The following is a 23,677-nucleotide window of genomic DNA, read 5'->3' as shown; positions in this document are numbered from 1 at the left end:
TTAAAAAAAAAAATAAAAAGAAACGAGTCATTAGAACAAGTGACTTTATATCACTTGAGGTCAAGAAGTAAAGTATAGTTGTCCCCTAAGGGGACTGAAAGGGAAAGAGAATCATCTTACTTTCTTTCCAGATTCAGTTGGTCTCCTCTATTTTTACCTTTGCTCTTTTCTTTCTTTCTTTCTTTCTTTCTTTTTTAAAGATTTTATTTATTTATTTATGATAGAGAGAGAGAGAGAGAGGCAGAGACACAGGCAGAGGAGAGGGAGAAGCAGGCTCCATGGACCGGGAGCCCGACGTGGGACTCGATCCCGAGTCTCCGGGATCGCGCCCTGGGCCAAAGGGAGGCGCCAAACCGCTGAGCCACCCAGGGATCCCCCCACGGATCCCCCCTTTGCTCTTTTCTTTACTAATTTCTCCTGTTTGCTTATCAGCCAACATGAAGTCCTGGCTACAGTGTTGTTTAACTTTTCATTCAACTGCCTGCTTCACCTAGCAGTTAATTGTCAATATCTCTCTGCTGTATTGGTAATTTCTGAGGAGAAACTTGAATTGGTTTTAAAGGAAGGTGGTATTAGACATTGTCAATGGAGTGGATTTAAGAGCTAAGGTGAGGTGAAGTGGATGGCCAAAGAAATTTCAGAGAAGGGGCAATTACTCTAAACTGTGCCAACAAAATCTAAATATTAGATAGTATTGAAGAATTAAATTATTAAATAATTAAATTATTGATTACTCCATAGTATTGAAGAATTAAATTATTAAATAATAAAGTTATTGATTATTCCATGTTAATAATTTTTATTAGTATGTTTGTTATGCGGGTAAATAAATGACATCAGAGCATTAGCAGTGACTTACTTTGGTCAAATGTCTACTCAATTGAAGAGAAGATTCAGAGTAAGAGTCTGGGCCATACCACATTTTTATACTCTAATATTTGTGCACAATGTTATAGCATTTTATTTTTTTATTTTATTATTTTTATTTTTATTTTTATTTTTTTTATTTTTTTTGTTTTTTTTTGTTATAGCATTTTAAAGCATACTTACCATTAGAAGTTCCCTGAAAGAGATTGACTACTTTCGTGTTCTTCCAAGGCAGGGTAAAAACCAGATCAGAAAACCTGATGACTATGATATTTTTGGCAATTGGCACAGATGTTGCCCCAATTTCTTTGAAATGTGGTTAATTCTTCCTCTCTAGGTCACTTTGTATTTGCAGAGCTATATCAGGGTAGTCCCAGAAGAAATTACTGTAATTGAAGTGCCTTTTTTTTTGACTGTCAGCCTTTTTTGCAATGCTCTACCTCCCTGGGTCTTGCTTCTTTGAGAAGAGAAGAGCTAATCTAAATCTTTAAATAGGGGAAATAACTAAGTAGAGAAGAAAAGATCCTCAAAGGGTTTGTGTGGGTACTGGGGAAAAAGAAAGTAGTTTGAATTCCTGGATCCTGTTGCAAGGAGGGAAGGAAAGCCCAGGAAAATGGCCAGGCTGGAAGAAGATCCTAGTGCTAAACAGAAGAAAGATGTGTTTAATTTCTTAGTCTTCGTCTCTGAATGTTTACTGAGTTCCTAACAACTATGAAGTCAGTTGCTCTGGGGCTATGAAAAATAAGAACCATTTGCAGACCTTGATTTCAAAGAGTCTACAACTGAGACAGAATGACAAAGCACATGTATTGCTAGATAGGCTTGGATCAGATACACCATGAATTTATGGTAAATTAAGCTCTCTGGCCCTGAGGCGGTAGCATAAGTGATCTCTCCTGAATGCTTCCAATCTATGAGTTTGAGGAGTCAAAAACCCACTCTTTAGTTCTGAGCTACAAAATCATGGATTTCCAACACAGGAACAAATGTTGCAGGTAACACTCTGAGGCCAACAAAAATGTCAAAAATGAGGGTTGCAACCTGGCCTGGGGCAGGCTGTAGTTTTGTGTCACTGTGGAGTACACAACACATGGCAAAAGTCCCATCTTCTTCCTGCAGCCTTTACTGTAAGAACAAATGAAATTTAGTAGGATAACTCTGGGTTTCTTAAATTCTTCCCACTTAGGCAATTAGGCAGATCAGGACAACTCAACACCTCCTTCTTACCTCATATTCTTATATACTATAAGAAGCTTTTCTGGAGATGTGGCAAGAACTGATTTCTATAATATGAAACTTTTTCAGAAATGGCATAAATGTTTCTGATTAATGTCCAAAAGCAATCCTTATTGAGAAGCCACCGCATGTTGGTTCAAAAAAGATGTTTGAAGCAAAAGAAAATGTTCTTAGGGTAAATTTAGCTTATTCATTAAATAATCAACTATGAAAAACAAATAAAACAAAGATGGTTCAGGATCCCTGGGTGGCGCAGCGGTTTGGCGCCTGCCTTTGGCCCAGGGTGCGATCCTGGAGACCCGGGATCGAATCCCACGTCGGGCTCCCCGTGCATGGAACCTGCTTCTCCCTCTGCCTGTGTCTCTGCCTCTCTCTCTCTCTCTCTGTGTATGACTATCATTAAAAAAAAAAAAAAAGATGGTTCAATGAATAAGAAGACCAATCATTCACATTTGATAGATTTATGTGGTTAGAAAGGTTAAAAACCTTTTGTTTTTAATCTTCTCTATTTATTGTTAATCTTCTCTATTTATTGAAAAATTTAGTAAAATATCATTATTAGAATATAAAATTGGTATTTAATTAATCTTGAGCAAACTACTGAAAAAGATGAAATCACAGTTATTTGATCTAGCGAATTTATGAAAAAAGTAAAAAAAATGAAACATATTTGTTGGTTTTATTAAGGTGATATTTATTGTACATAAGGATCATTAGGTTTAACTGTGGAACCAAAGGGAGAAAGAACTTGGTGGTGGTGGTGTATGTGGAGGAGGCATTTGCTTAAGAACTATTAAGAAACAATTTAATTTTGATTATTTAAAAATGATCTTTTCTAACAAGGACAAAGCAAATCGTCAGTTATATTCTGCATTTCTGTTTTCCCCCATTAATTAGATATTATAAAATTTTGTTGATATAAATCTGAATATTGAGATAAAATGCCAATCACGGCAATTGATATAATTTAGTTTTCAAAAAATTTCTCATTACTTTATATTTTGCTAATTTAATAAAAGGAAAAAATCTATTATGTTTATAATGAATTAATTCACAATGCAGGTATACATTTAGCTCCTTTTTATTTTTATTTTTAAATTTTATTTTATATTTTAAGATTTTATTTATTTATTTTTTATTTATAGAGTGTGTGCCAGTTGGGGGTTGGGGGGATGCAGAGGGGCAGAGGAAGAGATCTCATGACTCAGATCATGACCTGAGCTGAAATCAAAAGTCTGATACTTGACTGAGCCACCCTCCTGCCTCCACTCCTTTTTTATTTTTAAAAGCATCTCTTTGACAGGGCAATTCTCAAATGTTGACTCAATTATAATGAAGTTCATGTTTTCTTTTTTAATGTGAAAGTCTTCCTTGACGTGTCTTTAGTTTTATACTCAGGTATTTTGCATTCATTCAAATAAAAGCTGTTTATAGGTTTATGATTTTTAAAAAATGCAGTTTAAAGTAGGCCTTTGTAGCTATTTCTCATAGTATTAGTCTTCATTTCTCAAAACAGTTCCTGCAAAATTTATTTGCTGATGAGTTGTACATTTTTGTCCGTAAGTATTGCCATCCTAAGTCATTGCCAAATAAACTATTTTAAATTCCTACACATATCCTCATTTTTATTATCTATTTGCAAAAAATCAAAGTTTCTTTCCCTTTTTAATTGTGGCATGTCAATATTTGAAAGCCAAAAAATCATCGATTTTCATTGCTTATATTCCACGTATGTTATTTTCAACGCAGTTTAGATATTTAGCACACTCAGGTTGCCAGATTTAACAAGTAAAAAAAAAGAGAATGCCTAGTTAAATCTGAATTTCAGATAAACAATGAATACTTTTTTAGTATGTCTGGAATGCATATTTTGACAAAAAATATTCATTGTTTATCTAAAATTTAAATTGGTGTCCTGCATTTTGTCTGGCAACCCTAACACATTTTATCATATTTGGTAAGATTTGTATAAACATTCCATTCCTTTTTAGATCCTATCTCCTCTCTTTTACACTGTGTTTTGTATTTTTTTTTAGATTACAAAATAAGAAAACAGTGAATTCAGTTGTATAATTTTTGCCATATAGGAGTTGTCACGCTGTGTAACATACTAGATCCTATATTTACCTGTAATACTTTAAGTCATAAGAAAAATTCAATAGCACAAGTAGCCACAATCCTGATTACACTTTAACTCTAACTAAATCTCTACTTTAACATTTCATCTCAGAATCTACTTTAAAACTTCCCCCACAGCTTTTAGACTTTGTCCCTTCATTGGAGTTGGCTGGGCATGGGCTATTCTCTAATGACATGAGGGAGCAAGTTAAAATGAGTTTTCTGGCTTTTGACTAGTCATCAATAATTTTTATTAAGCAGTATTTCTCAGGTTGTGCTCCTTGGACTTGGCTTTATAAATAACAGCTTTAGTTATTTGATGCTTCTGCAGGGAGGGTAGTCAACAAATTTAGGATATTATGGGTTAAAAGCATATCTCTACTATAGAACTTCTCTGAAGCTTTAGTATGTTACGTTTTGTTGGGCAGCTGTAAGAGGGGACCATAGTATATTGCTTCCTTAGCTTTTTAAAATTTTTATTATAAACGTTTTGTGTGTGTGTGGTACGCCAAGTACATTTTGTGAGACATTAGAGTTCTAAGAACACACTTTGGGAATTCTGAAGAAAGTGTCAGCTGGCTTTCATCTGATTTCCAGATCATAGGTAGCATAGGTGGCTTGAATATTAGAGATGGTCATCAGAAACCAGTCTCCCATAGTTATCAGGCAGGCTGCATCTAAGGGACAGATTTCAAATGGCCCACTCTGATCATTGGTGGGTTAGTTTAAATTGAATATACTCAATTAACAAGTAACAGGGAATAGAATATAGGGAGGGCACAGGGGTGGAATAAAAGAAAAATTGGAAGTCACCTTTGTTGAGTATCCACTATAGTACAAGAATCCACACAGGGTGCCTATTTTCATAAAATCCCCATAAGAAAACAAGAGACTCTTTCATAGATGAAGAAATGGAGGCTCAGAAGTCTAGTGATTTGTCTTATTTACAGTTAAGGTGGCACAACTGGAATTTGATACAAGTCCTTTATGCATCAAACATGTACTCTTTCCTTATTCATAGAAATCCACTTAAAGTCAATTTCTTTTGACTTTTGCTCTCCCAAGAATTTTCCAGACTACTTCACTTTTGATAATTACCACTTAAAGCAGCTGTTCTTCTTTTTTATTTTATTTTATTTTTTTTTGTTCTTCTTTTTTAAATTAATCACCTTGACAGCTACTATTTTTTGGTAATTTACAATGACTACTTCTTTTTATGATTCATCTAGGATATTTTCCAAATTGCAGATCAGTAACCACTCACAAGGGTAAAAGAAGGCTCATAAGGTACTGAAAAGGCAGCTGTTAATTTGCTGGCTGCCATTTTGAAATCACCTGGGACTTTTAAAAATATTGATGCCTATGTCTCAGTCCCAGAAATCCTGATTTAACTGATCTGGGGTGTGGCACTGGGATTTTAAAACACTATCTAGGTAATTGTTATGTGCAGGCAGGCCTTGAGAATCACTGTTTTTAGGTGACCAAGATGAATTTATAAGTACTTTCATAAAGAAATAAAGGAAATACATCAATGTTACTTTTTGTTTAATAAACTCATTAAAAAAAAAATAGCTGCCCAGCCAATTTTTTCAGATGGAAAATGAGCAAGTTGCAACTTGGTATCTTTTCCTATTTAAATGATATTTATATTCTGTTGGGGTACTGTGGTGCAAAATATGTACTTATTTCATTAGTTAGGTTACTGAGTCATTTCTATTTAATCTGTAAAACTCATAATCCTCCCTAAACCATGGTGGTCTCACATCACATCTCAGTGTAAATTTAATTATCGTACTAAGAAAATCCCATTATCAAAACAGCATGAAATATCCCCATAGCAATGTCTTAAATGCTTTTGCTAATGCACTTTTTACACCTCACATTTGTGTCTCTCATACTAACATTGTCTGAAGTCTCATAGGATGAATTTAGGCAGACTACCACTTTCTTGCTGTAACTAAAACATTTTCAAATTCTTTAATTTTCTATATTAATTTTTTTCTAATTTGCAAAACTGAAGAAAATTGAAGAAGACTTTATTAGATTTATTCTAGTATAGTATAATTTTAATTTATAAGAAAATGCTGGGCAGCCCAGGTGGCTCAGTGGTTTAGTGCCACCTTTGGCCCAGGGCATAATCCTGGAGACCCGGGATTGAGTCCCATGTCAGGCTCCCTGCATGCAACCTGCTTCTCCCTCTTCCTATGCCTCTGCCTTTCTCTTTGTATGCAACCCAGATTACATATGTCTAAATACAAACTCTTGACTTTGACAACCACCCAAAACTATTAACTGGCTTGAATTATACATCTATGTTATTTGACATAATCAATCTTTCAGTCACTCAAGCTCAAGTTGAGGAAGGCAAGAACATACAGTGGTTAGGACTATAGGCTCTATAGCCAAAATCTGAGTTCAAAACTGCTCTTTAAATTCAATTCCTCCATCTATATAGTTGGGATAGTAATAGTACCTAAATCTTCGTTTTGTTGGAAAGGGTACCTGAGCTCATGACTATAATGCAATCAGTGCACCATAGACTTGCCAGCGTTATTATCTCTGATTTTCCCCATGCTTCCTATACTGATTCAGTGCCACAGCTTGGCAATTTGAGTTTTTTGTCTTTTCAATAAATACTCGTTGTTATTATCATTACTATTACTGTAGCATTTTCTTTTTTTTTTTTTTTTAAGATTTTATTTATTTGTTCACAAGAGACACAGAGAGAGTGGCAGAGACACAGGCAGAGGGAGAAGCAGGCTCCATGCAGGGAGCCTGATGTGGGACTCGATCCCAGGACCCCAGGATTATACCCTGGGCCAAAGGCAGATGCTTAACTGCTGAGCTACCCAGGGGTCCCCAATAACCCTATTTGGGGATTCTGTGTGCTCAAAAGCACACAGAATTATAGGTGTAAAGAGAGAAATAGACAACATAGTCAAAGTTAGAAAAACTCAAAATTAGGGCACTTGGGTGGCTCAGTTGGTTGTGGGGGACTCTTGGTTTCAGCTCAGGTCATGATCTCAGGGACATAAGATGGAGCCCGGCCTCAAACTCTGCACTCAGTGGGGAGTCTGCTTGAGATTCTCTCTCTCCCTCTCCCTTTGCCTCTTCCCCCTACTCACTCACTCCCCCCTCTCTAAAATAAATAAATCTTAAAAAAATACAAAAAACTTACAAACACTTCTCTCAGGAAATGATAAAACATTTAAATCAGAGAGAGAGAGGGAGAGAGAGAGAGAGAGAGAGAAAGAAACAGAAAGAAAAAAGTAAGAACATAGAAAATCTAAACAACACAATCTTCTACCATGGTCTAATTTATATTTACAGAACACCTGACAACTGTGAAGTATACATGAGATATTTAGTAAAAACCCTAAGTATTTGGAAATTGAACAACACATTTCTAAATAATCCATGGGTCAAATAAGGAATTGTAAGGGAAGTATAAATATTTTGAAATGAATGATAATAAAAATACTATATATAAAAATTTCAGGAGACAATTAAATAGTTCTTAGAGGAAAATTTAAATCTTATTGCCTGTATTAGAAATCAATGACTTAAGACTCCAACTCAAATTTCACATATGAGTGAAATCATGTAGTATTTGTCTTTCTCTGACTTACTTTGCTTAGGGGGTGGTGGTGAGGGGGAAAGAGAGAGGCAAACCAGAAATCAGACTCTTAACTATAGAGAGAAAACTGAGGGTTAGTGGAGAGGAGCCGGGCAGGGGAATGGGTGAAATAGGTGAGGGGGATTAAGGAGGCACTCATGATGAACACTGGGTATTGTATCTAAGTGATGAAACACTAAATTCTAGTGAAGTTAATATTACACTGTATGTTACCTAACTAGAATTTAAATGAAAGCTTGGAAAAAAAGGACTACAACTCAATAAACTAGAAAAAGAAGAGCAAACTTAATCCAAGTAAATGGACAAAAGGAAATAATAAAGAGCAGAAATCAATGACATAAAAAAGATAAAAACAAAGAAAATTAACAGTCAAAAATGATTTTTTGAAAAGATAACAAGTGATGAAATTCTGGATTAATTAAGAAAAATAAAAGATTAAATCCAAATTAGCAATATCAGAACTGAAAGAAAAGTTTTCCATACAAATTGTACAGATATTGAAAGGATAATTAAGAGAATATTAAGAATAATAATGTCAACAAATTAGACACTTTGATAAAATAGACAAATTTCTTGAAGGACACTATGAGATAATAGAGAATATTTATATTGATCTCTGCCCCAGTTCCTGACACAGGGCTCCTAAGACTCTTGTAAATTCCTAAGTCCTAGGAGTATCTTTTGTTCTATTGAGGTAACTCTGGGTGGGTTCCTGGATGAGGGCTGGTCACCGGAAAGACCAAGCCCTGATTAGGAACTTGGCTCTTTGAGTTCCACCCCTCATCCTCCACAGAAGGGAGGAGGCTAGAAATGAAGTTAATAATTAATTATGTCTATGTGAAGAAGCCTCCATAAAAACCTCAGTAGTATAGAGACCCTATGGTGAGTTTCCAGGCTGGTGAACACATCCATACCAGAGGTGGCACACCCTAATTCCACAGGGACAGAAGTTCCTGACCTAAGACCTTCCCAGCCCTTGCCTGTGGTATTTCTTCATCTTTGTATTGTTATATTTTTAATAAACTGGTAAAGGTAAGTAAGCATTTCTCTGAGAGTAGTTAGGAGTCCCCCCCAAAAAAGAAACATAGCTTCCAGGCCACAAGAAAAACCATTTTTAAGGCCCCAGCTATCTTCATGGTCTATACCCACTGGCTCTATCTGCCCAAGAAAATTTCTTGCAGAACTTACTAGAGGCATTGGAATTATAAAGAAATGCAAAAAATTCAGTAGCTAAGGATTTTAAGGAAACAAAGGGATGTGAAAACTAGCAATCTCTATCAGGCCAAGAAATAGCTTAACTACATCAATAGTGAGACTCAGTGCTATTTCAAAAGTAGAGATTGTCCTAGCACACATTCTTGAGTCATCTTTGCAGGATTCAATCCCCTTTAATCACTTAAACACCAGACTAGCTGAAGCCAGAGAACTGATGCTGCTGACCCTTGCTGGCCCTCAGGACTTCAGTCAACTAGATTATGTCAATTTAGGATAACTTTTGCCCCAATTCTATAGTGAATTCTCCTTTGCCAAGCTCCTTCTTGGTTTTTATTCAAATACTACACAAGTGCCAACACTTAGAGAGTTTATATGAATATACGCCAGCATTTTCTCAAATATAAATAAATTAAGGTTCCATTAACTTTGTGAAATAATATTTTATCATTTTTTTAAAGGATTTTATTTATTTATTTGACAGAGAAAAAGAGCATAGCAGGGAGAGGGACAGGGGGAGAAGCAGGCTCCCCACTGAATAGGGAGCTGGACGTGTGGTTCGAACCCAGGTCATGACCTGAGCCTAAGGCAGACAACCAACTGAGCCACCCAGACACCACTACAGTTTTATGAAGTATTTTTTCTTGTTATTTAAGATACTTTTATTACAAAAAGTATGGAGGCCACAGATAAAGGGAAAGAAGAGCTAAATTTCCTATAATCAACATTGTGATTTTGAGATAAAATGAGTTTATCAGTCAAACAAACGGATTTACGTATTTTCTAGTGGGTCATAAAACAAGTTCATTATTAAGAGGATCAGCTTCTCTGAACCATAAACAAAACTTATTTCAGTTGTTTATGTTCCATGACTGCATGCATAAATCAATGTTAAATTATTTATTTTTGTGCTGTGAAATTCACTGTAACTCTTATGTTTTATAACTTACTATTTTCAGAAGTTTTGCTGCATCATTTGGTTAGAAATATCACATATTTTTCTTCTATTCTCTGATCAGTCTTTGTCTTTTACTGGATTTCTCAGAAACAGACCCTGAGATGAAGATTTTTGTGCAAGAGATTACTGAGGAGGTTATATCCTGGGAGAAACCAACAAGAGACTTGGGGAAAGAAGCCAAAATGCAAAGTCTACCCACTGAGGGTAGCCTCAGCCTGATTTCACAAGCTGGGGTGTTCATATCACCTCAGAGTTGTCCTGATCAAGGCACAGGTTGCATGTCCCTGCACCAGTCAGTCACTGGCTTTCACTTTGGGGTATGGGGAATGGGGCCATAAACTCGCAGGTACTTCTAGCTCTCTACACAGGGGACAAAGCAATGCCAGGAGCTCAAGGGGAGTCCTCCACTCAAGGGATGCTGCAGGTAGAGAATCGAGGGTGTTATGTCATGGAAAAAACATTAGAGATCTGAGGGGATACAGGTGAAGCACCAACAGTTTCTGCTACAACATGGCATAGCATTGTTTGGCAAATGAAAGCTCTCATATGTTAGCTTCTTTGTTACGCTCCTCATATTATCTCAACTTCCATTCATTTTTTGTTATGGTTACTATGCTATTTCTATATTGTGGATACAAATATTTTGCCATTTATATGTTTTTTTGTGTGTAATTTTTTTATTGGAGTTCGATTTGCCAACATACAGCATAACACCCAGTGCTCATCCCGTCAAGTGCCCTCATCAGTACCCATCACCCAGTCACCCCATCCCTCTGCTCACCTCCCCTTCTGGCACCCCTTGTTCATTTCCCAGAGTTAGGAGTCTCTCATGTTTTATCACCCTCACTGATATTTTCACTCATTTTCTCTCCTTCCCCTTTATTCCCTTTCACTATTTTTTATATTCCCCAAATGAATGAGACCATATAATATTTGTCCTTCTCTGATTGACTTACTTCACTCAGCATGGTACCCCCTAGTTCCATCCATGTTGAAGAAAATGGTGGTTCTTTGTCGTTTCTAATGGCTCAGTAATATTCCATTGTATGCATAGACCACATCTTCTTTATCCATTCATCTTTCGATGGACACCGAGGCTCCTTCCACAGTTTCGCTATTGTGGACATTGCTGCTATCAACATTGGGGGACAGATGTCCAGCCGAATCACTGCATCTGTATATTTGGGGTAAATCCCCAGCAGTGCAATTGCTGGGTCGTAGGGCAGTTCTAGTTTAACTCTTTGAGGAACCTCTGCACAGTTTTCCAAAGTGGCGGTACCAGTTCACATTCCCACCAACAGTGCAAGAGGGTTCCCTTTTCTCCGCATCCTCTCCAACATTTGTTGTTTCCTGCCTTGTTAATTTTCCCCATTCTCACTGGTGTGACGTGGGATCTCATTGTGGTTTTGATTTGTATTTCCCTGATAGCAAGTGATGCAGAGCATTTTCTCATGTGCATGTTGGCCATGTCCATGTCTTCCTCTGTGAGATTTCTCTTCATGTCTTTTGCCCATTTCATGATTGGATTGTTTGTTTCTTGGCTGTTGAGTTTAATAAGTTCTTTATAGATCTTGGATACTAACCCTTTATCTGATAGATCATTTGCAAATATCTTCTCCCATTCTGTAGGTTGTCTTTTAGTTTTGTTGACTGTATCCTTTGCTGTGCAGAAGCTTTTTATCTTGATGAAGTCCCAATAGTTCATTTTTGCTTTTGTTTCTCTTGCCTTTGTAGATGTATCTTGCAAGAGGTTGCTGGGGCCAAGTTCAAAAATGGTGTTGTCTGAGTTCTCCTCTAGGATTTTGATGGAATCTTGTCTCACATTTAGATCTTTTATGCATTTTGAGTTTATCTTTGTGTATGGTGTAAGAGAGTGGTCTAGTTTCATTCTTCTGCATGAGGATGTCCAATTCTCCCACCACCATTAATTGAAGAGACTCTCTTTTTTTCCAGTGGATAGTATTTCCTGCTTTGTTGAATATTAGTTAACCATAAAGGTCCACTTCTGAATTCTGTTCCATTGATCTATGTGTCTGTTTTTGTGCCAGTACCATACTGTCTTGATGATCACAGCTTTGTAGTACAACTTGAAATCTGGGATTGTGATGCCCCTGGCTCTGGTTTTCTTTTTCAATATTCCCCTGGCTATTCGGAGTCTTTTCTGATTCCACACAAATTTTAAGATGATTTGTTCCAACTCTGAAGAAAGTCCATTGTATTTTGATAGGGATTGCATTAAACGTGTAAATTGCCCTGGGTAGCATTGACATTTTCACACTATTAATTCTTCCAATCCATGAGCATGGAATATTTTTCCATCTCTTTGTGTCTTCCTCAATTTCTTTCAGAAGTGTTCTGTAGTTTTTAGAGTATAGATCCTTTACCTCGTTGGTTAGGTTTATTCCGAGGTATCATATATGCTTTTGGGTGCAATTCTAAATGGGATTGCCTCCTTAATTTCTCTTTCTTCAGTCTCATTGTGAGTGTATAGAAATGCCACTGGTTTCTGGACACTGATTTTGTACCCTGCCGCACTGCCAAATTACTGTATGAGTTCTAGCAATCTTGGGGTGGAGTCTTTTTTGTCTTCTATGTACAGTATCACGTCATCGGCGAAGGGGGAGAGTTTGACTACTTCTTTGCCAATTTGAATGCCTTTGATTTCTTTTTGTTGCCTGATTGCTGAGGCCAAGATTCCTAGTACTATGTTGAATAGCAGTGGTGAGAGTGGACATCCCTGTCGTGTTCCTGAACTTAGGGGAAGGCTCCCAGTGTTTCCCCATGGAGAATGATATTTGCTATGGGATTTTTGTAGATGGCTTTTAAGGTGCTGAGGAATGTTCCCTCTATCCCTACACTCTGAAGAGTTTTGCAGGAATGGATGCTGTATTTTGTCAAATGCTTTCTCTCTATCTATTGAAAGGATCATATCGTTCTCGTTTTTTTTTTTTAATTTTTATTTATTTATTTATGACAGTCACACAGAGAGAGAGAGAGAGGCAGAGACACAGGCAGAGGGAGAAGCAGGCTCCATGCACCGGGAGCCCGACGTGGGATTCATTCCCGGGTCTCCAGGATCGCGCCCTGGGCCAAAGGCAGGCGCTAAACCGCTGCGCCACCCAGGGATCCCTCGTTCTCGTTTTTTATCTTGTTGATATGTCTATCATGTTGATTGCTTTACGAGTGTTGAACCAGCCTTGCATCCCGGGGATAAATCCCACTTGGTCATGGTGAATGATCTTCTTAATGTATTGTTGGATCCTAAGATACCTGGCTAGTATCTTGTTGAGAATTTTTGCATCCATGTTCATCAGGGATATTGGTCTATTATTCTCCTTTTTGGTGGGGTCTTTGTCTGGTTTTGGAATTAAGGTGATGCTGGCCTCATAAAACAAGTTTGGAAGTATTCCGTCCCTTTCTATCTTTTGGAAAGCTTTAGTAGAATAGGTATTGTTTCTTCTCTAACCGTTTGATAGAATTCCCCTGGGAAGCCATCTGGCCCTGGACTTTTGTATCTTGGGAGTTTTTGATGACTGTTTCAAATTCCTCCCTGGTTATTGGCCTGTTCAGTTTTTCTATTTCTTCCTGTTCCAGTTTTGGTAGTTTGTGGTTTTCCAGAAATGCATCCATTCTTGTAGATTGCCTAATTTATTGGCATATAGCTGCTCATAATATGTTTTTAAAATCATTTGTATTTCCTTGGTATTGGTGGTGATCTCTCCTTTTTTGTTCATGATTTTATTAATTTGAGTCTTTTCTTTTTAATAAGGCTGGCTAATGGTTTATCTATCTTATTAATTCTTTCAAAGAATCAGCTCCTGGTTTTGTTGTTCTGTTCTACAGTTCTTCTGGTCTCTATTTCATTGAGTTCCGCTCAAATCCTTATTAACTTTCTTCTTCTGCTTGGTGTAGGTTTTATTTGCTGTTCTTTCTCCGGTTTCTTTACTGTGAGGTTAGCTTGTGTATTTGAGTTTTTCCAATTTTTTGACAGATGATTGTATTGGCATGTATTTCCATCTTAGGACCACCTTTGTTTTTTTTTTAATAAATTAATTTTTTATTGGTGTTCAATTTACCAACATACAGAATAACACCCAGTGCTCATCCCGTCAAGTGTCCCCCTCATTGCCTGTCACCCACTCACCCCCACCCCCCGCCCTCCTCCCCTTTCACCACACCTAGTTCGTTTCCCAGAGTCAGGAGTCTTTATGTTCTGTCTCCCTTTCTGATATTTCCCACACATTTCTTCTCCCTTCCCTTATATTCCCTTTCACTATTATTTATATTCCCCAAATGAATGAGAACATACACTGTTTGTCCTTCTCCGATTGACTTACTTCACTCAGCATAATACCCTCCAGTTCCATCCACGTTGAAGCAAATGGTGGGTATTTGTCGTTTCTAATGGCTGAATAATATAGGACCACCTTTGTTGTATCCCAAAGGTTTTGAATGGTTGTATCTTCATATCCATTAGTTTCCATGAATCTCTTTTATTCTCCTCTAATTTCCTGATTGGCCCATTCATCTTTTAGTAGGATACTCTTTAACCTCCATGTGTTTGAGTTTCTTCCAAATTTCTTCTTGTGGTTGAGTTCTAGTTTCAAAGCATTGTGGTCTGAAAATATGAAGGGAACAATCCCAATCGTTTGGTATCAATTGAGACCTGATTTGTGACCCAGTATGTAGTCTATTCTGGAGAAAGTTCCATGTGCATCTGAGAGGAATGTGTATTCAGTTGTGTTCTGATGGAAATTTCTGTATATATCTGTGAAATCCATCTGGTCCAGTGTACCATTTAAAGCTCTTGTTTCTTTGGAGATGTTGTGCTTAGAAAATCTGTCATTTGCAGAAAGTGCTGTGTTGAAGTCTCCCAGTATTAGGTCATTATTATCTAACTATGTCTTTACTTTGAATATTAATTGATTGATATACCTGACAGCTCCCACATTAGGGGAATAAATATTCATGATTGTTAGGTCTTCTTGTTGGATAGATCCTTTAAGTATGATATAGTGTCCCTCTTCATCTCTTACTACAGTCTTCAGGATAAACTTTAATTTATCTGATATAAGGATGGCTACCCCTGCTTTCTTTTGAGGACCATTTGAATGGTAAATGGTTCTCCAACGTTTCATTTTCAGAAGTAGGTGTCCTCACGTCTAAAATGAGTCTCTTGTAGACAGCAAGTAGATGGGTCTTGCTTGCAGTCTGAAACCCTGCATCTTCTGATGGGGTCATTTAGCCCATTCACATTCAGAGTTACTATTGAAAGATATGAATTTAGTGTTATCATATTACCTATTCAGTCCCTGTTTTTCTGGATTATTTCTTTGGGCTCCTTCTTTCTTTTACAGAGTCCCCCTTAATATTTCTTGCAGAGCCAGTTTGGTGGTCACATATTCTTTCAGTTTCTGCCTATCTTGGAAGCTCTTTATCTCTCCTTCTATTTTGAATGACAGCCTTGCTGGATAAAGTATTCTTGGCTGCATGTTCTTCTCATTTAGGACCCTGAACATATTCTGCCAGCCCTTTCTGGCCTGCCAGGTCTCTATGGAGAGGTCTACTGTTAATCTAATATTTCTCTCCATACAAGTTAGGGATATCTTGTCTCTTTCTGCTTTTAGGATTTTCTCTTTATCTTTGGAATTTGCAAGTTTCACTATTAAATTCGAGGTGTTGAATGGTTTTTATTGATTTTAGGGGGCAACCTCTCTATCTCCTGGATCTGAATACCTGTTTCCCTTCCCACATTAGGGAAGTTCTCAGCTATGATTTGTTCAAATACAGTTTCTGGATCTCTGTCCCTTTCGGCGCCCTCGGGAACCCCAATTGAACGTAGATTTTTCCTTCTGAGGCTGTCATTTATTTCCCTTAACCTATCCTCATGATCTTTTATTGTTTGTCTCTTTTTTCCTCAGCTTCCTTCCTTGCCATCAACTTGTCTTCTATGTTGCTCACTCATTCTTCTACCTCGTTAACTCTCATCATTAGGACCTCCTGTTTGGATTGCATCTCATTTAATTGATTTTTAATTTTGGCCTGATTAGATCTAAATTCTGCAGTCATGAAGTCTCTTGAATCCTTTATGCTTTTTTCTAGAGCCTCCAGTAGCTTTATAATTGTGCTTCTGAATTGGCTTTCTGACATTGAATTGTAATCCAAAGTTTGTAACTCTGTGGGAGAGAGGACTGTTTCTGATTCTTTTGTGGTGAGTTTTTCTTTCTAGTTATTTTGCTCAGTGCAGAGTGGTCAAAAACAAGTTGTACTGGAAAGAGGAGAAAAAGAGAAAAAAGAAATAAAAGGGTGGGGGCCGAACAAACAGAAAAAAAAAAAATAAGAAACATGGGGGAGTATCCTCTGATTCTATATACTGTAAATCCCTTGACTTCCCCTGGAACTTTCCAGTGCTGCTTGGTCAATAACTTGCTTTTCCCCTGTCCTTCTAGGTGGTCTTCTGGGGGAGGGGCCTTCTGTGCTGATTCTCAGCTGTGTGCCCCTGGAGGAGCTGTCCAGCCCCCTGCCAGGTGCAGGGCTCAGTGGGAGCTGTTTATCCTGTGAGGCCCCTCTTCCCTGGGGCCTCACTCTGTCCCAGGCACATGGTGACACCAGGAGGAACCACACCACGGGTGGAGGCCGGGTCTCCAGCCCTGGGGGCAGCTCTCCTAGTAACTATCGCTGTCTCCCGTCCACCCTGGCCTGGATGCTCCGGGGCGTGGGCGCTGATCTGTACTGCTTGGGATTGCTGGGTGGCAGGACAGTCCTCACCATCCTGGGCCCTCCCTGCCTCCGCCTTTCCTGGGGGAGTGAAGGATCACCTGCTGTGTCTCCTAGTGCCCTGGGATCTGGGGCCTGTTCTGCTGGAATTGTGCTCCGGGGCGGCTCCCGAAGGCAGCAGGGCACTGCCCCCTCTGCCCGCCACCACCCCCCGCCCCGACCAACCGGCTTCTCCCGAGGCCCCGCCGGCTGTGTGCTCCAGCCCTTTACTGAGATTTCCCGCAGTGTGTGGCGCGCTTTCTCCCCGGGGCACTTCCTCTATTAGTGACTCTGGGAAACTCCTGCAATTCTGTTCAATTTTCCTGCCAAGCGCCTTTCAGTCCAGGAAGAAACTGGTGTGGATTTTTTAAAATTTCCTGCTTCTCTGGGGCTGGGCTCTCCTGTCCCGGAGCCTCTCGCCACCCAGCCTTAGCCCGGCTCCTCGTGGGGGCCTTCCCCCACTTGATCCTTTTTTTAAAAAAATATTTTATTTATTTGTTAATGAAAGATAGAGGAGAGAGAGAGAGAGAGAGAGAGAGAGAGAGAGAGAAGCAGGCTCCATGCAGTGAGCCTGACGTGGGACTCAATCCGGGACCCCAGGATCATGCCCTGGGCCGAAGGCAGGCGCCAAACCGCTGAGCCACCCAGGGATCCCCCCTTGATTCTTTTTTATTTTATTTTTTTTCCACCTTCCTACCTTGTTAGAAGTGAAAACCCTTCTCTCTGTAGCGTTCCAGCTGTTCTCTCTTTAAATCTCAGGTCGAATTCATAGGTTTTTAGGATGATTTGAAAGTAATCTAGGTAAGTTGGTGGAGCCAGGTGAGTTGAGGCACCTACTCCTCTGCCATCTTACCACCATTTATATGTTTTGTGGATTGTTTCTCATACCGTGGCTTGTAATTTTACTCCGAAGTATAAAGCCATTATCACAACTGGAGAAAATTAACAATATATTTATATTCTTATCTAATATGCACAACACAGTCAAATCTCTCCAGTTGTCAGATAAATGCTATTTGCACCTTTAAAAAAAAATTTTTTTTTTCGTATTTCACTATCCAATGAGTTCAGGTATAGCATTTGTTATTAGATTTTTTTTTCAAATAAACTTTTCATCTCTTGAAATACCTTCTATATTTCACTCAAAGGAATTCTTGTATAGTGATCACTAACTGTGGATTAATTCAAGTTAATTGGGTTAACTCAAATCTGGAATATTTAGAGTTGAGAAGGCAATTATGGTTATTCCTTCTAATTTTGATATTTTAATTTGTTAAATATTATTATGTCTTTTAACACATGAACTGATTTCTATGGACACCAGAAATAGTTATTCAACACATAAAATTAACTCAGTCTACCAGATGGTTACAGAAGTACAAAGTCAAAATTTTTTTTATTTTTTTTTATTTTTTATTTTTTTTTCAAATTTTTTTTTTAGTACAAAGTCAATTTAAGGTTAGACTGTAAAGTACAAGGTCTTTCAATAATTGATATTAGCACAGTGCTTTAGAACTTAAAATGTTCTTTGATATGTTATCTCATTTGAATCCTCAGTAGGGGATTTTAAAAATCTCTATTTTTTTAAAGGTTTTATTTATTTATTCATGAGAGAGAGAGAGAGAGAGAGAGAGAGAGAGGCAGAGACACAGGTAGAGAGAGAAGCAGGCTCCATGCAGGGAACCTGATGTGGGACTCGATCCTAGGTCTCCCAGGATTATACCCCGGGGCCAAAGGTTGCGCTAAACTGCTGAGCCATCCGGGCTGCCCTAAAAATCCCTATCTTAAACAAAAGAAGAAACTGAGCTTCAAGAGGTTTTTTTTTTTTAAGATTTCATTTATTTATTCATGAGAGACACAGAGAGAAAGAGAGAGAGGTAGAGACACAGGCAGAGGGAGAAACAGGCTCCATGCGGGGAGCCTGAGGTGGGGCTCAATCCTGGGTCTCCAGGATCAGGCCTTGGGCTGAAGGCGGCGCTCAACAGCTGAGCCACCAGGGCTGCCTAGCTTTAAGAGAGTTAAAAGAATTACCAATATCTTACAGTTGGTAGGTGCATTGCACTTGGCTTATAACATTATAAATACCTGCGGAATATTTAATTAAAGTGGGAAAATATAATACATTTTCTGACTGCAAAACCTTACTTTGGTAAGGGATTTGGTTTTATTTTTGGAAAATAACTTCTCACTACTTTTCCTTCATTTTATTATTAATTAAGTTATTTATATCTCCACTGCTTTTATTTTCAAGATCTAGATTTACTGTTGGTATACCAATAAGACTTGGTTTTTCCTTATTGTTGCATTCATTGTAGCTACCAACATGGTCTGAATGGCAAATACCTTAACTATTGAACCTTGCTTTCAGGCATAGCTGATTTTTGTTAGCCTAATTTTCATTCCTCAAATCTAAATCCATCATGTCCCTGTTTACCTCTGGTCAACAAACTAATATAAAAAATAAGACATCTTATATTTCTGAACTCACACATTGCATTATTGCAATAAAAATGGATGTGCCTTCACTACATTATTCCCAATAGAGCTGCTCTGGGGAGCTGTTAGACTGGGATGGTTCTTTTTCACTGCCCGCTTTCTTGGCACCTGGAAGTGATAAATGCGCAAAATGTGTATTTCCTTCTCCCTCTTCACAAGTCACGGTTTTCTGTTTCTTCTCCTGATGAACAGTGGTCTTGCCTATTATCTCACAGGAAGAAAAGTAAGCTGATAAAAGATAAATGGGCAAATGAAGAATGAAAGGGCTAAGACCAAAGCACAAACTGAGGAGAATCAAAACCCATGGAAGGCAGTTAATTTCAGCAGTGTTTTTAGTGGGGAGCAAGCTTACATATGCGCTATGGTAAACAGCAAGGTTTATTTCCGGTATATGAATCTACTGTATAAGTGAGTTGTATCTGTCCAAGTGGAAATAGTCATTTTTAGTGATATAAGAAATCATTTAATCATGAAATTTAAAAAAGTATATAAATAAGTGATCCAAACTCTTCTAAAATTGTGACTTGGAACTGTTATAGCCATCCAAATAAAGCATATTCTATTTACAAATTTCACCATACAGCTGAAGAAAGCATTTATGTATTTTTCAATTAGAAGCAAATGAAGATTATCTAACTACAGATATGTGTATATACAATTTAAGACACAGAAAATGATTATACAAAATTATTTATTAAAGCACTAGAGGAGATTATTTACACATTTCATGATTACCTCTGATGCAAAATTTAAAAAATCCTTTAAAATTAATGCACTGTAGAATTACCATCTGTAAAATTCACTGACATTAATGTGTATTCAAGTCATTGAGGGCTTATTTTCTCTGCACTGTTCCTGGTCTTATTTACTTTTGTATCTCCAGCATCCAGCACTATGATCTGCTTAGGTAGACATCAATAAATATCTGTTGCAAAATAAATGAATAAATGCAATAATTCTGTTGAGGTATTTGCAAATCCTGATTGGTATGTGTACAAATAGAAGGGAAAATCAGAATAAATTTGCACCATAAAGGCTCATATTCATTTTTTTCTTTATTTTTTCAAAGAGCAAGTAGTTTTACAAAATATACTATTTGATATTTCCAAATGTAATATAACATTTGGGGTTTCCAAATAGTCTAGAATACAAAGATTAATGATCAATGTTTCATCACAAGAGGTCCACAGAATAGGAGACATTTAAGTAAACTAATAATTAGAATATTATGAGTGTCTGATAGACCAAATGGGGGTGCTATGGGAGCATATAAAAAAGATACATAGCTGAGGCTGTGCTGAGAAGTGGCAGACAGGAAAAATAATGTTCCAAGAAGTTTTGTCTATATACATATCCTAAGTTGATCTACTGTCTAAAGTAAAGTACCTGGTTTATCTAAAGTCCCTATTCAACTTAACAGTTACCACTGAGTCACTAGCAGAGAGTACCTTATAGACATAAACGGGACTCATAGACATAAACGTCAAGGGTCAACTTCATGTTGAAAATCTATCAATAACCAACTTTATCCACTTAGGTACTCTCATTCCAGTCATGCCAAAGAAATATGAATATATGAATGTGATTATATTGCTGTGAAATGGACTCATATAAGCTCATGCCTTAAAATGTGAAATGAATATATCTTCTTTTTGAAAAAGCAAAGAGTAAATAATATTTTTCAACTTAAAGTGTTCATGACCTTGTAGAACTTGCATTGCACATAAGTTAAGCCAGTATTATTACTTAATACCTTGCTTTGAGGCAGAGCTCCAAAAAAACCATAATTCTTAAGATAAATTATAATCTCCTCACATAAAAGAATATAAGTTATATCCAATCAATATACTTAAACAATAGGTGCTTTGTCATTTTCAATTTTGTTTTAGGCTGTTTTGCTGTCACCAACAAAATATGGTGTTCTCATATGTCATATTTTTTCCTTAATTTTAACGATTCCTCTGAACATCAAGCAGTAAATATCTATTAGTGAGTCTTCTTCAAATAAGAAAGATAAGCTTACTTTGTCAGTGATAAGGAAAAGTTCAGGTGTGTATATATGTAGAATTATATTAAAAGCCAAGTATTGAGCTATGGAGGATAACATGTGAGATAGTAAATTAAAAACATAAGAAAAGGAATAATCAAAGATGGAAAAGGGGAAGCAAGAGAGAGTAGTAGTATTTCAATTTGTAAGAGTTCCAAGTTGTAATAGGTGTCAACAGGATTTGAAATAAAAAAGGATCATTTTAAGTTATCAAGAAAAGAGAAAAAAGCATAATACTTGAGAGTGATGTTATTAGGTATTTGGAGGATGAGTAGGGATAGTAGATTTTAAGGGCTTAAAATAATTTTTTAAAAAGATTTACTTATTTATTTATTCATGATAGACAGAGAGAGAGAGAGAGAGAGAGAGAGAGAGAGAGAGAGAGGCAGAGACACCGGCAGAGGGAGAAGCAGGCTTCATGCTGGGAATCTGATGCCCGACTCAATCTCGGGACTCCAGGATCGCACCCTGGGCCAAAGGCAGGCACTAAACCACTGAGCCACCCAGGGTTCCCCTAAAAGAATTTTTATATAGAGGTATAAAAGGAAGCGCAGAGAATTTCCAGGAAGAATTATGAAGGCTGCTTAGAGAAAGCTGAATAGGACATTCTTTTCTCATTTTCTTCTTTCTCTTACTGCAGGCCTGGATGACAGTGGAATAGCTGGAGCTGTGGTTGCTATCTTAGACCAAAGAGTAAGGTTGAAGATAAAACCAAGAACTAAGGAAGGTAGAACAGAAAGATAAAGCTTGGATTTTTGGAGGCACTGTGGTTCTACTCTATGGGCCCTAGATTTCAAGCTCAGCTTCTTTAATGTAAAAGAAAATTTAATTGTCATGTTTAAGGAAATATTTTTTTATTTATCTTTTACACCTGAATTTAACCATCTCACAGAGACTGATGCTCTATCTCTAGGGCTCTTAAATTTCTAGAGTATCAATAATGAACTTCTAAAGGGAAAGACAAAGGGAAACTACACTTTGATGATTTGATGATTTTTTTCTTTCACTGTTAGTGAATGCATATGTGGCCTTGAAGAAAGATTGTATGTGGAGACAGACTGGTGATATTCTGAAGCACATGAGCTAGGTTACATGTGGCAATGAACACCAAAATTTCAGTGACTTAAAATCAACATGGATGATTGGGGGCTCTTTTCCAGGTAGTCACTCCATATCATATGATATCTGCTTTGCACAGAAGGGAAAGAATGGGCTAGACAGTTGGGCACCAGTGTTTATTGCTGATTACACATAATCTCCCCTCACATTTCATTTGTCAGACCATGACTGACCTTAAGGGGTAGGAAAATATAGTCTTCATCATACCCAGAAGTAGTAGAGAAGTAGAGATTGGGATTAGCTATATCTACTACCCTATGAAAATGTAAAAGAATCTATGTGAAAACATTTAATGCGCAATAAAAATGCTTTTACCTTTTAGTTACAAAATTTGCCTATAATTACAGCAGTGTCTCCTTATCTGCAGTTTTGCTTTCCACAGTTTCAGTTACCACAGTTGACCACAGTCTTGAAGCAGATCATCCTCCTGATGTATCCCCAGAAGATCAGTAGTGGTCTAATGCTACATCATACCCATGCTAATCACCTCACTTCACCTCATCATGTAGGCATGTTATGATCTCACATCAGCATAAGAAAGGTGAGTATAGTACAATAAGATATTTTGAGAGACAGAAACCACATTCATGTAACTTTTATTACAGTATGTTGTTATAAGTTTTTCCATTTTATATTTGTTGGCCTCTTACTGTACCTAATTTATAAAGTACACTTTATCATAGATGTGTATGTATGGGAAGAATTATAGCATATATAGGGTTTGGTACGATTTGTGTTTTCAGGCATCCACTGGGGGTCTTGCAATGTGTCCCCTACAAATATGGGGGGTTACTGTAATTAAATTTTTTAAGAAAGGTTTTCTGCCATAAAGAAAAAGATAAAAGATTTCCAGATAAGAATTTCTACAGGACTAATCTCTCTTGGCAGGTATAAGGCAATTTGAGGAATAACAAGTCTTTTTGCCTGAGAAGAAGATGAGCATTAAATTCTAAGGATTCACAGGGACCTATGTGTTTTGTTCTTTCATTCATTTAGCAGACATGGATTTGGCATCTCTAAGTACAGTTCACATAAGACTTATGGAAACTAGAGCATAGGGAAAAGGACATAGGGTATGAGAAGGAGCTATCCGATGCTTCTTGGAAACTAATTACATCATCATGACTAAAATATTGCAGTTCCCATTTGGGGAATTTTTAAAGTAATATTTAAATAAACAAATTAGAGTTCTCTGTGGATAGGATCCTGAGAAGACTTCCCTGACCAGATG

At 37.4% G+C, this 23,677-nt stretch overlaps 2 protein-coding genes across 2 annotated transcripts in view; both read right to left on the bottom strand.

Moving 5' to 3' along the window:
- HTR1F (5-hydroxytryptamine receptor 1F) overlaps positions 1–23,677 on the bottom strand; it is a 134,767-nt gene that overhangs the window by 27,382 nt on the left and 83,708 nt on the right.
- LOC112912168 (protein arginine N-methyltransferase 3-like) overlaps positions 1–23,677 on the bottom strand; it is a 39,544-nt gene that overhangs the window by 14,619 nt on the left and 1,248 nt on the right. The window contains 1 exon segment of the mRNA XM_072740558.1: positions 22,620–22,701. Within this exon segment, the coding sequence (XP_072596659.1) occupies positions 22,620–22,701 (82 nt within the window).

Source organism: Vulpes vulpes, chromosome 15 (genome assembly GCF_048418805.1).
Source record: "Vulpes vulpes isolate BD-2025 chromosome 15, VulVul3, whole genome shotgun sequence".
NCBI lineage: Eukaryota > Metazoa > Chordata > Mammalia > Carnivora > Canidae > Vulpes > Vulpes vulpes.
This window is presented reverse-complemented; position numbering and strand designations above follow the sequence as displayed.